General features: G+C 43.2%; 1 protein-coding gene across 1 annotated transcript; it reads right to left on the reverse strand.

The window, feature by feature from the left end:
* Positions 1-1,573: 1,573 nt before the first annotated feature.
* LOC147606329 (uncharacterized) lies at positions 1,574-4,063 on the reverse strand. The gene is made up of 3 exons (XM_086791801.1): positions 3,757-4,063; positions 3,535-3,664; positions 1,574-3,421 (listed from the first exon to the last, which is right to left on the reverse strand). Exons 1-3 carry the CDS (start codon positions 4,058-4,060, stop codon positions 2,017-2,019), a joined length of 1,839 nt encoding a protein of 612 aa, XP_086647927.1. The 5' UTR covers positions 4,061-4,063; the 3' UTR covers positions 1,574-2,016.
* Positions 4,064-14,666: the final 10,603 nt, after the last annotated feature.

Genomic DNA, 14,666 nt, shown 5'->3' on the forward strand with positions numbered 1-14,666 from the left:
ATAAGAAAAATTAATTTTAATGTGCACATGTGTGTGTGTGTGTGTGTGTGTGTGTGTGTGTGTGTGTGTGAGAGAGAGAGAGAGTAGTTTAGAAAGACACAAATTTTTTGGGAATATCAAAAAGTGGCCCCCAATTTCCAACATGGTATCAAAGTCAGGGAGGACATGTTGGGATGTTAGCAAAGTTGGTCGACGTACCAATTCCTCTCAATGGAGCTGAACAAAGGCCGAATGTGTGTATGAGTGGGTGGAGAAGCTTGCTGACATGTGGCGTGTAATCATGGGCCAAAAAGAAGGCTGTGTCGGTAAATCCTAAGGGTACCAAACCATAACATCACTAGCAGTGCGAGCAGCCTCTGAACCTCGTATCATCACAACCTCTCGGTACCCTGTGTTGGAAGGTTGTGGCCTAGCCACCTACATCCCGCATGCATAGAGTCCCAAGCAATGGGATCATTTATAAGTAATAGAAGACTAGGGCCATTCTCATACCTCCTCTACCAATTTTCATGGCTTGGAAGGTATTAGAGTGGTGGAGGTTAAGCGTGTAGTGGCGTGAATACTATCCGGGTGGGTGACCTCCTGAGAAGTGGCTCCCAATTTTCAACAGTTTGTACTCAAATAGATTGGAATACCTTGTCTATATGTTTTCTTTTCTGGACTCACACATGCACCTGAAAATGCTTTTATAATCACAAGGCTTTGGAGGGGGAGGGAAGCTTTAGCTACTATCTATTAGAGTTGCTACATCATCTATTACATATTAACCATGGTCAACCAAGGCACAAGGAGAGGAGAGAAAAAAGAAATCTTGGATTTCTAAAAAATAAGAGGAAAATTTTACATCGATTGACACTTTGTATTCGGCTTACACTTCTACGTTTCTCTTCTTAATGTCTTTTACATACCGCAACAACATGCATGTTGAGTTCTAGTTACTAATAATGTTAGCATGCATATACGATGAATATGAACATTAAAAACATAAAAAATGGTGACCCATTGGGGGAAGAAAACTAGAAATGTTCATCATTTGGCTCACCATAAAAGCTCACCCAAAACCGTTCACATGAGTTTTTACCAAAAAGCTGTCACTAAAGCAAAGGCAACAAGAATTCAACAAAAAGAATTTGAGATTGGAATGAAGAGCAATTTTCTTGCCTTCTTTTTTTGATCAAAGCAATAGACAAGTGAAGAATGCAATGTCAGCCTGTGGCGAGGAACCCTTCATTTTCCCGTGTTTCAATGCGAGAGAAGCAGCATCACGTAGACGGCGACAGTGTGATTTCAGCTGGCGAAAAAAATCGACAAGGACAACAGGTAGAGTGTGTACACGCGCGCGGAAGGAAAGGGAGGTACGTTTTTTTTTGGGGGGGGGGGGGGGGGGGGGGGGGACTTGCTTGCTTGCAAGTTGCGTTTCAGACTTGAAGACGGTCTCACAAATGCGCTCATTGAATGGGCGCGAGCGTACCGTAGCACACATTAAATTCACGGACCTTTTTCAAAATTTAGACCTCTTCCGACACCCACTTTGCAAAATACAGATAATCCCCATGTGAACAGCCAAAAATAATTTCTAATCCAACAAGAAAATATAATATTAAAGGGAAGAAATTAACAGTATATTTTCAAGCCACACGGGAAAATAATATTCAGGGGAGAAAAAAAGAATATGTTTGGCTCCGATAAAAAGAGCCATCCTGTATGTAGGTAGTATCAGTGGGAAAGTTAATCTAGAAAACAAGCAAAAGAAAGGAAGGATGTCTGCCTGTGGAATCCAATGCTTTCGGTCTTCGCGTTCACATTGGGCCTCTCTGGAGACGGCCAAAAACGATTGAAGATCTTCAATGATGTTAAGCCATTGCAGTAATGTGGCCAAATTTGCCCCTTCAATATGCAAATACCATCAGAAACTGGCCAAATTTGTCCCTTCAAAATGCAATACCATCCGAAACTGGCCAAGATTTGTCCCTTCAAATGCAGTGTATGATTGAAGAGTAGCCAGATTTTGTCTCTTCAAAATGTGATACCTCGAGCAATGTCCACTTGTTGCTGTAATGTGGGAGAATTCACTACTTCTTTGAGCATGATATTACTCCAATAATCTGGGATTTCCTCAGTAAGTAAAGCGCTATAGCTAAGATGGGGTGTTGGAGCCTCACTCTTGAGCTTGGGCAAATCTTTGAACATGTCTGAGCTATTCATCTCAGCACCAGCACACATACTCGTCTGACTGGCACTGAAGCCGGTATCTTTTTTCTCTTCCAGCTCTAGCTCACCCAACAAGCCCTCAGAAGAAGGAGATACAGTATTTGAAGCAAACAACGATGCTGAATTACCATCCAACTCTTGCTTAGTGCCACTACAATCACCTACATCCTTCTTAATGCTCACACCTTCATCTGATACATCCATCTTATCACATGCCCCTTCCTCTGAAGGATTGTTCTTGGTGCTACTACCGCCTTCTTCAGAAGAAGACAAGTAAGGACTTGCAATAGCACTTGCACCAAACACCACCTCTTGCATGAGACTAGAAAATGTGCCAGTGTCACCTTCCATTTTGCAGCTCACCCCTTGCAAGCAGAAACCACTTATGGCATTCGAAGATTGGAGAGATGTAGGAATGGGGAAGGGCAGTTCTAGCTTGGGTGATGATAGGGTATCACTCCAAGCTAGCTTTCTAATATGCTCAGATGAGATTAGGGAAGAACTAGGCTTGCCTTTTTGGGAGTCTAAGGAGCTTAGTGTAGAAGTGGGGGAACAGTGATCCATATGATGAGGGGGGGCCATAGCTGTGGGAATAGTGTTTGCATCAGTAGAAGGAGAACTGCAACTGCTAGAGTCAGCTTGCACTTCCCCCGTGGCAAAACTTACATTAGGAAATCTCCATGAATTTGGCCACAGTAGCCCAGCTTGGCCTTGCAAAGATTTCTCCCAATTGTGGAGTGCATCCATGAGCTCAACAGCACTCAAGGCCTTGAGTGCCCCTGAGTTTACAAGGCTATTGTAGCTATTGTTATTGATGTTGTTAAAAGGTTGAGAACCCCAGCTTGTTGCAGAAGAAAGCGTTGGTCGTGAGACAAGAGGGTTGGGTCCTCCTGCTGAGCCTGCTGGCCACAATCCTTTAGCTCTCATCTGGGACTCCCGTGCTAGACGTGCCTCGGCTTCGAGCCGAGCACTCTCCCATTGGGCCATATGGTTGGTGGTGGAGCTGCCGTTGATGGTATTGCTTGCACCCAAGAGGAGGCTCGGATTGTTGATGTTGGTGTTGTTGCTCATCAAGGTGTTGTCCGCCTTGGGCCTGTGTGTGGAGGGATCTATACCCATCTTCAAGAGCTTCCTCTTCAGGTGGGTGTTCCAATAGTTCTTAATCTCATTGTCAGTTCTCTTGGGCAAGTGAGAGGCAATGGCAGACCATCTGCATCATAGACCCCCCCCCCCCAAAAAAAAAAAACATACATATGTGCGCACTAAGCAGACCACTTGATTGATAATATGCCAATGAAAAAATGGCACTGCAGCTAAACCTACCTGTTCCCTAGAAGAGCATGGAGCTGTATGATAGTTTGCTCTTCACTGAGACAGAATTCTCCTCTCTTGATGTCCGGCCTGAGGTAGTTAGTCCACCTCAAGCGGCAACTTTTTCCACATCGCAACAGCCCTGCAAGGAAATTTGCATCAGGACGTTAAACTGGGAGCTTAAAGCAGTAATAGAAGCATAAAAAGATAGAAGGCCGAGAGTAGAAGAGGCACCGGCTTTCTTAGGAAGAGCACGCCAGCTTCCATGGCCATTGTCATTAATGTATGAAACCAGCTTCTGGTCCTCCTCGGGTGTCCAGGGGCCCTTTTTGAGACCAACTTTCTCACAGCAAGGGGCACGCCCCATGGCTATGGAGGGCGGGACGGAGGGAGGGAGGGAGAGAGGCGGGGGGGGGGGGGGGGAACAGAAATCTGGACACAGCAACAGTGCTGAGGAGGAGAAGGGAAGGAGAAGGAAAAGGAGAAGGCGGGGGCGGAGTCCGGACTGATTTGCTTCGTTACGGCATCTCACTCGCATAGAAACGAACTGTCAAATTGAGTAGCGTTAAAAATATATGCTAGGAGTCAACGAGTCTTAGTCAGGCCCCCACACGTGACAAACCTCAAATAACAGTCCCCGCTTTAACCGGCTACATCGGTCACAAATCACAACACAGCAGAAAGCTACTCTACAAGAGATGATCCAGTGTTCGAAAAAAACTATTTTCCCAAAAAGTAAAAAACCTTCATCTAAAAATTGTGAAATTATTTATAAAGAAAATTTTCAAATTTTGAAGGTTTTTATTTTACAACCCCTCAAAATCTGCAGGTTTCTATACCCTTAAGTTTCAAATTTGAAGGTAATTTTAAAAATTTGCAGGTGCAAATTACACTATACCCGGGTTTTTTTCGAACACTGAAGAGATCTGACTTTCTTTCTTTTCTGTTTTCAAAAATATTAATTCGTGTCCCCCACATTTTATGGGCATACTTTTAGTTTGTTAAGAGGTAGGTAATCTCACAACTCCAATAATTGGGCGAAAAAAAAGAGCAGAAAGTAGAAAAAGCTGCACCAATGAGTGGCTACAGGACTACGGCGCGACAGGCAGGACCTTGGGAGGGAAGAGTACGCCTGCAAAAAATTTGAATTATGAGTCGAGCGCGTGCGTGGAGGTAGGTACTCTGCTCTGTATCCTTGCTCTTCTTTTGAGAGGAGTACTCTGGACAGCTGGAGGGTACTGAGAGGGACAAGGTAATCAAAGACCCTCCAAGAGGAGGGTGTGTGAGTCTAAAAAAGTGCAACTGGATGTGATGGACGTACAAGTGAACAGTGACCAAACTTATGCTGCTAGGGTTCAGAATGAAGGTGAGCAGGCAAGGGTCTTCTTGAAGCATGAGATTGTGCAGGAATTGGGCAAGCTTTCTGCTTAGGTGGGTGAGGGCAAGAGGGTTCTCAGAGTTGGTAAGGAACTTTCCATCAGCAAAACTATGGCTGAGCTCCATAGGGATATGGCTTGTGGGGTTTATTTCTACTTTATGTGGGTAAGCCACCATCTAATGAGGAATTTGATGCCCCTACCAAAGTCTTTTTCAAATCCTTGAGAGCCAAGAAGGATATGGAGTTCATCTCTTCTATCAGAGATGAACATGGAGTGATAGATTCAGATGAAGACAAGATAAGGAACAACTTTGTGAACGCTCTATCAGGTGTTGTGGGGTCACCTATGGAACTGATGTGGATAATTACAGTGAAAGGGTCAGAGTTTTTGGAACTAGTGGAATGTATGGTGGGGGAAGAAACCAGACTTTTGCTAGGTAGGCCTTTCTCCACACATGACCTAGAATTTGTGGTTGCTTCACTCAAAAGGGACAAATCACCTGGTCCATATGGGCTGCAAGAAGCAGAGGTGTTTCAAGAAATAATGGGATATGTAGGTGAATACTTATGCCAACTACTTAATGCATGCACGAGAGATGGTCAATTACCTAAGCAGACTGATAAAGCTGATTCCTAAGGGAGGGGATAAGCTAGATGTTAACGATGTTAAAAGCTACAAACCACTCACAATGTTATATACAACCTATAAAGTGATGGCCAAGGCTCTTGCCTTGAGAATCAGGTCATTGGTTAGCCAAAGGGTCCATGCCATGCAATATGGATTTGTTCATGGGAGGAGTATGCATGAGGCCCTCTTGAACACAATCACTGGCATGGAGTGGGCTGCAGAGAGCAAGAGGATCAATTTGTCATGATAAACATGGAGAAGGCATATGACAGGGTTTGCTGGGATTTCATCGTAGCTGTCATTGAAAGGATCTATGTTCTGCCATATGGTTAAAACCCTCTTCACTAATGCATTCTCAGTTGTACAAGTCAATGGCTATGTCTCAGAAATGTTTCAATTGAGGAGGTCATGGCTTCCCTCTTGTTTGCCCTTGTTACATACCCATTATTGAGGAATGTTGATAGATTGGTGCAGAGAGGAACCATCAAAGGGCTCCCACTTCACTTGTCAACTTTTTGCTGAGATGACAACAGTAATATAGTGAAGTGTGAGAAACAATGTATACATGCATTGGTACAAGTATATGAGGACTTCTGTGAAGTGAGTGGCTTAAAGATAGCACATCATAAAACTAAATTTTTTCTTTTAAACTATAACCAGCAGAGCAAAGTGTGTTGGATCGATTGGGCCTTAAAAACATTGGGATTGGTAAAGTGGTCAGATACTTTGGATGTCCCATTGGTGATGGTATCACAAGGCATCAGTGCTTTGAGTGGATGTATCAGAAAATGATGCAGAAGGTCCAAAGTGGGTCCCAAGTCAAGCTAAGTCTTGCAAGTAGACTTATTTCTTTGTAGCATATGCTCATGGCTCTGCCTATATACATTGCTACATTATTTAATTTTTCAAGCTCAGAATGGAAAAAGGTGGAAATAGGTTACATGAGGTTTCTCTGGTCATTTGCTAAAGATAGGGCTTGGGCCTGTGTTTCTTGGGACCAGGTATGCTCTCCAAAACATGAAGGAGGGTGGGGTATCCCCAAGTTAACATACAAAGCATAGCAGTTGTTATCAAAGTGGTTAAGCTCACTTGAGTCCATGGGCTAAAATTGTGAGGTGGAGGATTGCTAATGCTAATGTAGAAGGAAAGGAGTGGCCTGGTGCTGCCAATTGGGTAGACAAGTTGCTTGTGCCTGGAAGGATCAAGATCAAAGGCTCTAGCTACACACAGCAGCTGGTGGACAATTGGAAGCAAATGCTAGAACAAGCCAATTGGAAGGGAAATCCAAGAGTAGACTCCTCTCTAGAACAATGCATTTGGCTCAGTAAAGTTGCCTATATTTATGGGAAGCCTGCAGGACTGCACAATTGGAGGTTGGCTAAGTAGTGCCATGACAAGGGTTTAAGACTTTTTAAGGACATGTGGAAGAGTAAGGCTCAGCAATAGATGGTCCCTTGGGAAATCTGGCTAATTGCAACAAGAAGGAAAGAGAATTTTTATCTCAAGTAATTGCTAGGATCGAGCACACATGGCCATCATCACCCTTTATCTCAAGTGAGCAGTCACTAAAAGAGTGGGAAGGGAGAAGGCTAGGCAACAAATTGAGACTCAAAAGGCACAACTCTAAGTGGATTCAGAGGATGATAGACAAGTGGGCTAAGATGGATTGCAGGCTATCTTTTGGATATTGCAAGAGGTTGTCCAAGAAAGTCTAGAAATCTTCAGGTTGATGTAGATTGGACATGCTACTTGGAGGATCATGCATTACAAAAACTGCCTGTGAAAGAGATAACATAAAAATGGGAAGATGGTAATCCTTTGTGTCCTTGGTGTCAAAGCCAAAAGGAAACTATAGGCATGCTCTTTTGGGAGTGCAAGGCAATTTCCCCCATATGGAGGAAGGTTGAGAAGCTTCTATCAAATTGTGGAGTGCTGGATAAGTTGTATTGGAAGCAAGCTTTACTTGGCTTTAAAGGTAGTATGAATCCAGCCTGTTACAAAGTATGGAACACTCTGAGGGCCTTTTTTTTTAATGAGGTATGGGAGTCCAGGAATGCTTTAGTTCATAAAAGGCATGGAAAGGATATAACTTTCAGTTTAGAGAGAGTGAGAGATATGTTGGTTCAAGCTTGCAAGCTTGCTAGGTCAAAGGGTGGAAGAATTAGAGTCTCTGTTAGCCAATATGCTGATTAGATCTTTAGCAAGATCTAAGTTGTTACCTGTGGGTGCTGTATCTTCTCTTTGATACTAATAGAAACTTTTTCTTTTGCATAAAAAAAACTCCAATAATAACATATTTGGGCTAGCATGAACAATAGTTAAGGTTGTCTGCAAAACAAGAGAAGAGTGCATTAAAAAAAAAGGAGATGCATTTTCCTTGTTTGCTAACAGCCATAGCACAACGGGAAAAAAAATGAATTTTCATATAAAGAGATGCATTTTCGTTGTCTGCTAATAGCTACAGCAAAAAAAGAGATGCATTTTCGTTGTCTGCTAACAGCTACAGCACAGCAAAAAAAAAAAGATTTTTGTTGTCTCCTTATAGCCGGAGAGTACAGCGCAGGGCAAAAAAAAAAAGCCGGATTGTTTGCATCTCTCTCTCTCTCTCTCTCTCTCTCTCTCTCTCTCTCTCTCTCTCTCTCTCTCTCTCTCTCTCTCTCTCTCTCTCTCTCTCTCTCTCTCTCTCTCTCTCTCTCCCACCCCCCCTCCCCGTTCCTTCGGATTGTGCTCTCTCTCAGATAATGCGACATGCTCTCCCCCCCATTCGTTTGGTCGTGCTCTCTCCTGGGCCATAGCCCAAATGTGAAATACTCTCTCTCTCGATTTATAGGCATCCGAACACTCTAGAAGGCCTCCAGCTCCCTACACGCGTTATCTTCATGATTTATTTTGTTTTTAAGGTCGATTTACCTTTCGCCTAAGGTCTTCCCATCACTTCCCTTTCCAAACTAATTAATTAATCCCCAAACAAAACTGGGCACCCATAGTAGGCAAATTGGTGGAGGTCTTTGATTCTTTTTTTTTTGGAACAATAGTTATATATACATATATTTCTAGGAAAACTTTACAACTAGTCCTTCACCTAGTTACAAGCTCATATTGGAGAGAAAATCTCCCAAAGGGTACACAACTAAAGCATGTATGAAAGGCAGAATTTAATATGTAGTCTACTTAACATGGATTTGTAAAGCGGCGCATAGAAAGTGTGGTGAACCTGCCGATGAAAAGTGCGGGATGGTATTTATGTCTCAGCGTGCCAATAGGACTTTTTTGCATGTCCAAAGGTGATATGATTCCATTAGAAAAATTCTGGACTCAAAAGAGGGCCGTTTCAATAATAATATAATAATAGATACATAGATTGAGTGACATGAAATCTAGCAACGATATTCACAGGTGGTGGGACCTCTGTGTACAAACCCACCTAAAATGTGGAGAAACTCTTATCTTCATGAAATATTAAAAAAACCATCACCTTGTCTTAAAATATTTTAAAGCATTTTTTGTCAGCACCCAACACAATAAAAGAATGTTTTCCACATTCCTATGTTAGACGTGGAGCACTAAAAAATTCTTTCCACCACCCCTAGAACTAATGATTTTGAATGCTTGGAATAGATAGATACCCAATCTCCCTCAACTTGGTTCCACTTTTGAAACCCGAAACATCTTTGGGGCCCAAAAGGACACACCGTCCCTCATTTCTTCTTCCCTCCTTGATCCACAAAAGTGGTTAGCTCAGTCATCCACTTTCTGCTACTTCTTCTTTCTCATACGTCTGTTAATCTCTCATGGCAACCGAAAGTGGACTGAAATGAGCAAGGAGCAGTATCTCATCTGTTGTGTTGTATAACATAAAAGACGAGAACGAAGAATGGAGTCCCCAAGTATACAGGAAGTACTCTTGGGTCACTATGCAGCTAGGAAAATGTGGCCACTACCGAGTGAAGGGAAAGACATCTGAAGACTTGGCCAAACATTGGAAAGGAAGGATCCTTGACTTCAAAATGGCACTAGGAGGGAGAACTGTCAAAGAAGTGTTGATCCAGCATGTATTCATGCAAAAAGAGATCAACATGGGACCATTGGACTTCCAAGACACAGACCACATTGTAAGTGCTTGTGTTTTGTATTCCACTATTGCAAATAAGGTGATTGATATACATTTTTTTGCCTTGCACAGATTTGTACCCATCCAATCTCCAGGAGTGGGAGCCTACACAATGCTTGACGGGATTCTTGAATGTCGTACATGGTGAGGTGGGGGAACTTCAATATGAAGGTCATGCACCAAGTGATCTCGCAAGAAGTAGAACATATTTCTATGACTCATTTTATACCATGCCCACTCAATCGAGTCGACATGGAAAGTTGGAACATATTCCTTTGTCTGCACTTGATAGTCCTGAGTGGCCATTGCTTGATACAGAAGTGATAGAGTCATACAGGACCAAAATGTTTAATGATATTAAATGTGCTATGAAGCCTAGCATTGGTGCAAGAAATGTCCACTTAAGTTTGTTTGTTCCAATTGCATGCTTTGTTGATTTATTTTCTGATTGTAAACAATTGAGAAAAACTAGAACAACTTTTATGTGCAAAGATATAGATGAAGCCTGGCTTGATCATTTGTTTGACAAGGTTGGAGAGTGAAATCATCAAAGGGAGATGATTTGATCGAATGTCGATTGAGCACCTCCGACTGCATTTCGGTGAGTGTTATAACATTCAAATGTCTTTTTGTGAAACAGTTACAAAGCTTATTTGATTATACTCGAAAAATTATCCTAATGATATTTTAAAATCAGATACTATATTGCCAGGCAACATCTGTACATGTCATTTACTTATAGAAGGTGGCGATGGATCAACAACAAGTGGGAAAGCATGGACCAAGATACAAAAGATGGCAGCCACTCTTGCTTGATAGATCTAGTTATGATTCGATAGGGTCACCCATCATTGACATTGGAAGTGGAAGAGAATTGGACTCTCGAATATGTTAGGAAGGAATTAGAAGTAGCTATTAGGGGACCGAGGTGGATCTCTTGGAATATGACGACGAAGATTATGACCTATTGGACTCTGCCGACGTCCTGACAGAGACGGAGCTCTCTAGTGGACTTTTTAAATATCTTAATGCAAAACTGAACAATATGGGTAAAGTCCAGGCTGACTTAGTCACGATGCTACAGAGCATCTCCACACAGTTAGATGCACTGACAGCCGCCTCAGCTAGTACTTCGACTCCTCGTGATAGACAAACTCCTGCGGCACGAGCGTAGCCTCGCCAATGGTTGTAGGAGTACAGGCCGATGCGCCCGCGGGGCCGTCCATAGAGACAGCTTCGTCGTTATTGAAAGACTTAAAGCCGCCTAGTTTTGGTGGCAAGAAGAAGGAGAGAAACAAGGACTCGGTCAACATGTTTCTAGCGAAGTGGTCAGACTTGCACGCGCTGCGATAGCAGCCTAGTCGGATACAGCCCGTAGAGGCTAGCCTCTCATTAACCGGCAAAGCGTACAAGTGGTGGATGAGTTTGACAACTCGTCCTGCCACTTGGACGGAGTTTGAAATGATGTTTCGAAAAGAGTTTTTGCCCGTTAATGAGGCGAAGAGAAGCTGGGAGTTATGGGACAAGTGCTCGACGGAGAACAAATCCCTGACTCAGTACATCTCAGACTATAGGGAGATAGTACTCAAGCTAAAGGGGATCGATGCATTCCAAACATTGCGAGGCTTTAAAAGAGGCCTCAAAGATGATTACCTTGAGTACGTAGAGCCCTTACAGCCTAAAGACTTAGCAGAGGCAATTAAGTATGCGCAGATATTTGATGACATCAAGCGCCGTAGTGCGCGTGGTGGTTCTAGCAGGGCCGAGGGTAGTGAGAAGAGGAGGTCAGGACTTAAAAGAAAAGGGTTCCGCAGTGATAAGCAGGGGGGATAGGATGGACCAGGAAGGACAGGGTGGTCATTGGTCTAAAAAACTGCGACCATCCAAGAAGAAAAGAGACAGCGAAATCCAAAAGAAAGAGCAGTATATTAAAGCACAAAAGGAAAATCGTTGCTTTAATTGCAATGATGTAGGGCACACGAAGGCTGAGTGTCCAAAGCCTAAAGCCAGCACGAGTGGCAATGAGCCCAAAAAAGATGGTAAATCCTCTAGGTAGTTGCATACAGTGCAGAAACTCCCTCTCAGTTTCGCAGAGTTCAGAGAGGTGACAGTGTGTCATTGTGATGAGCATCACGCTTATTCAGTGACACCAGCGATGTGGCAGCCTACTGTAGGTCCGCATGACATGGTGCGCATGTATGGCACTATAGGTGGTCGTAGAGTCACAGTTTTTATCGATGATGGAGCTAGCCACAACTTCTTAAACTACTCGTTAGTCAAGAAGTTGGGGTTGACTGAGACCCGGAGCGATCATGAGTATACTGTTGGCCTAGCCAACGGGTATGAAAAAACGATATGGAATACCGTAGTATTGGGGGTCCCATTATCTATGCAAGACTATGAGGCTCCGCTTGACTTTCAAGTCATGCACTTAGCTAGAGCAGACATATATCTAGGCAGGGAGTGGCTGTATGGCTTGGGCCCTAATTTAGCTCGGAATTACTTACATAATACGCTACGTTTTGAGCACGGAGGTAGAGTCATTACCCTGCAGGGCGACCGTACTGTCCCCACCACACCACTTATTTCCTCCATGGAGCTGTGTACAACGATCCGCAGAGACCAGATAGCAGAGGTATATGCTTGTTACCCTCTTTTAAATTCTGTTTCCATAGATAAAACTGTAAATGATGTTTGCGTAGACAAACAAGGAAAATAAAATAACCTTTGACGAGACCCATTGTTTGAAAACCCTATTTGGCATGCATGCGATTCAAACAAGAAAAAATCCAAGGCGAAAGAGACATTAAAGAAAAAGTACATAGATACTTTAATGAATTTATTAGACGAATTTCAGGATGTTTTTCCTAATGATTTGCCAGATGGTTTACCACCATCTAGAGAAGTAGACCATGGCATCAAAGTTATGCCAGGATCAAAACCTATAAGCAAAACTGCTTATAGATTAAGCCACTCCGAGGCACAGGAGGTGGAAAAACAATTGACGGAATATTTGAACAAAGGCTTCATTCGGCCTAGTTCAAGTCCGTGGGCATCGCCTATTCTTCTGGTAAAGAAGAAAGACGGATCTATGCGGATGTGCATAGACTATAGGGCTCTTAATCAGATAACGATTAAGAACAAGTATCCAATGCCACGCATGGATGAGTTGTTTGATCAACTCTATGGATCGAGATACTTTACAAAAGTAGACCTGAGATCAGGGTATCATCAGGTTAGAATTAAAAAAAAAGATGTTGCGAAGACAGCATTTAGGACCCGTTTCGGGCATTTTGAGTTTTTGGTTATGCCATTTGGGCTAACCAATGCTCTAGCGACGTTTATGACGCTGATGGACAACATTTTACGTCCATATCTCGGAAAATTCGTAGTAGTTTTTCTAGATGATATTCTTGTGTACAGTAAAACACAGAAAGAACACATAGAGCATTTGCGTCTAGTGTTCGAGTTGTTGCGAGAGCACAAACTATTTGCAAAGAAGAGCAAATGTGAATTTTTTGAAATAGAAATTCACTACCTTGGCCATATTACCTTGGCCATATTATATCCGCCGATGGTACGCAGATGGAGCTAGAAAAAGTAGAGGCTGTTCTTAAATGGCCAGCGCCGAGGAATCTCGAGGAACTGCAGATTTTTCTTGGCATGTCGGGGTTCTACCGACAGTATGTGAAGGACTACGCGAAGATCGCAGTCCCGTTGATTGACCAGTTATGGTCAAAAACTAAAAACATTAGTTGGGGGGAAGCCCAACAGAAGAGCTTTGAGAAGCTCAAGGTGAACGTAGTAGCTGCACCTTTTTTGACTATTGTCGATCCAAATGAGCCGTTTGTTTTGGAAACAGACGCTAGTAATGAGGCCATTGGGGCCGTACTTATGCAAAGGGGATGCCCAATCGCATTTGAGAGTAAAAAGTTAGATCATGCACAACGTAACTACTCGGCTTACAAGCGAGAGTTACTAGCGATAGTTCATGCACTGAAAAAGTGGAGACACTATTTATATGGTGCTTCTTTTGAGGTCCGGCGGACCATGAAAGTCTGAAATGGCTTTCAACTCAAAACGAACTGAAGGGTAGAAAAGCTCGGTGGGCGGAGATTCTACAGGAGTTTGACCTTCAGATACATTACCAGAAAGGTAAGTATAACATGGTGGCAGATGCACTTAGTCGCATGCCACAGATTAATGAACTTAGTTTCACAGTCTTCAAGAATGATTTCTTGGAGTCACTATGTGGATTATGTGAGCACGATCCATCTTTTACAGAGGTCTGGCGCGCTGTACGCGTACGCACTTCTTCACAAACGCGACCACCTCCCTCGTTGTTTGGCATGGATTGCTAATCCACAAAGACTGGCCGAAGGTGCAACAGGAAGGGAAGCGAGAGTTAGTCCGAAGAGACTAGCTGTGTCTTCTGGGTATAGTTTGGAGCCGAAGAGCTTTGACGTAGGCCCTTCATCACCCTTGACTGCCACGGCTTCAAAGGGGAATGATAAACTTCGTTGGGGGGAGAAATATGCTAATTAATACTCCATTGACGACGGGTACTTACTCTACAAGGGTAGAGTATGTGTACCAACTATTGGTGACTTTCGGGCCCAAATTCTTAAAGAAAGTCATGATAGTCCAAGTGCGGGTCATCCCGGGATTCAGAAGACCTATGCGCACTAGTAAAAAGACAGTTTTTTTAGCCTAGTTTGTTTAAGGACGTCCAGACTTATGTGCTGAAATGCAGTAAGTGCCAGGTCAATAAACATGAACGTAGTAAGATTGGAGGACTACTCCATCCGCTGGAGATTCCTCAAGGGAAATGGGAAAGCATTTCCATGGTTTTCATTACCGGTTTACGAGGGAATGACTCAGTGTGGGTGGTAGTGGACAGGTTAACTAAAATGGCAAAGTTTATCGCCACGAAGAAAACTGTTAAAATGCCAGAGTGGGCAAAACTCTTTATTGAACATCTCTACAAGCTATATGGCTTGCCCCCGCAGATATAGTGTCGAATAGAG

This window comes from Cibotium barometz, chromosome 57 (genome assembly GCF_041138505.1).
Source record: "Cibotium barometz isolate CiBa-2024 chromosome 57, ASM4113850v1, whole genome shotgun sequence".
NCBI lineage: Eukaryota > Viridiplantae > Streptophyta > Polypodiopsida > Cyatheales > Cibotiaceae > Cibotium > Cibotium barometz.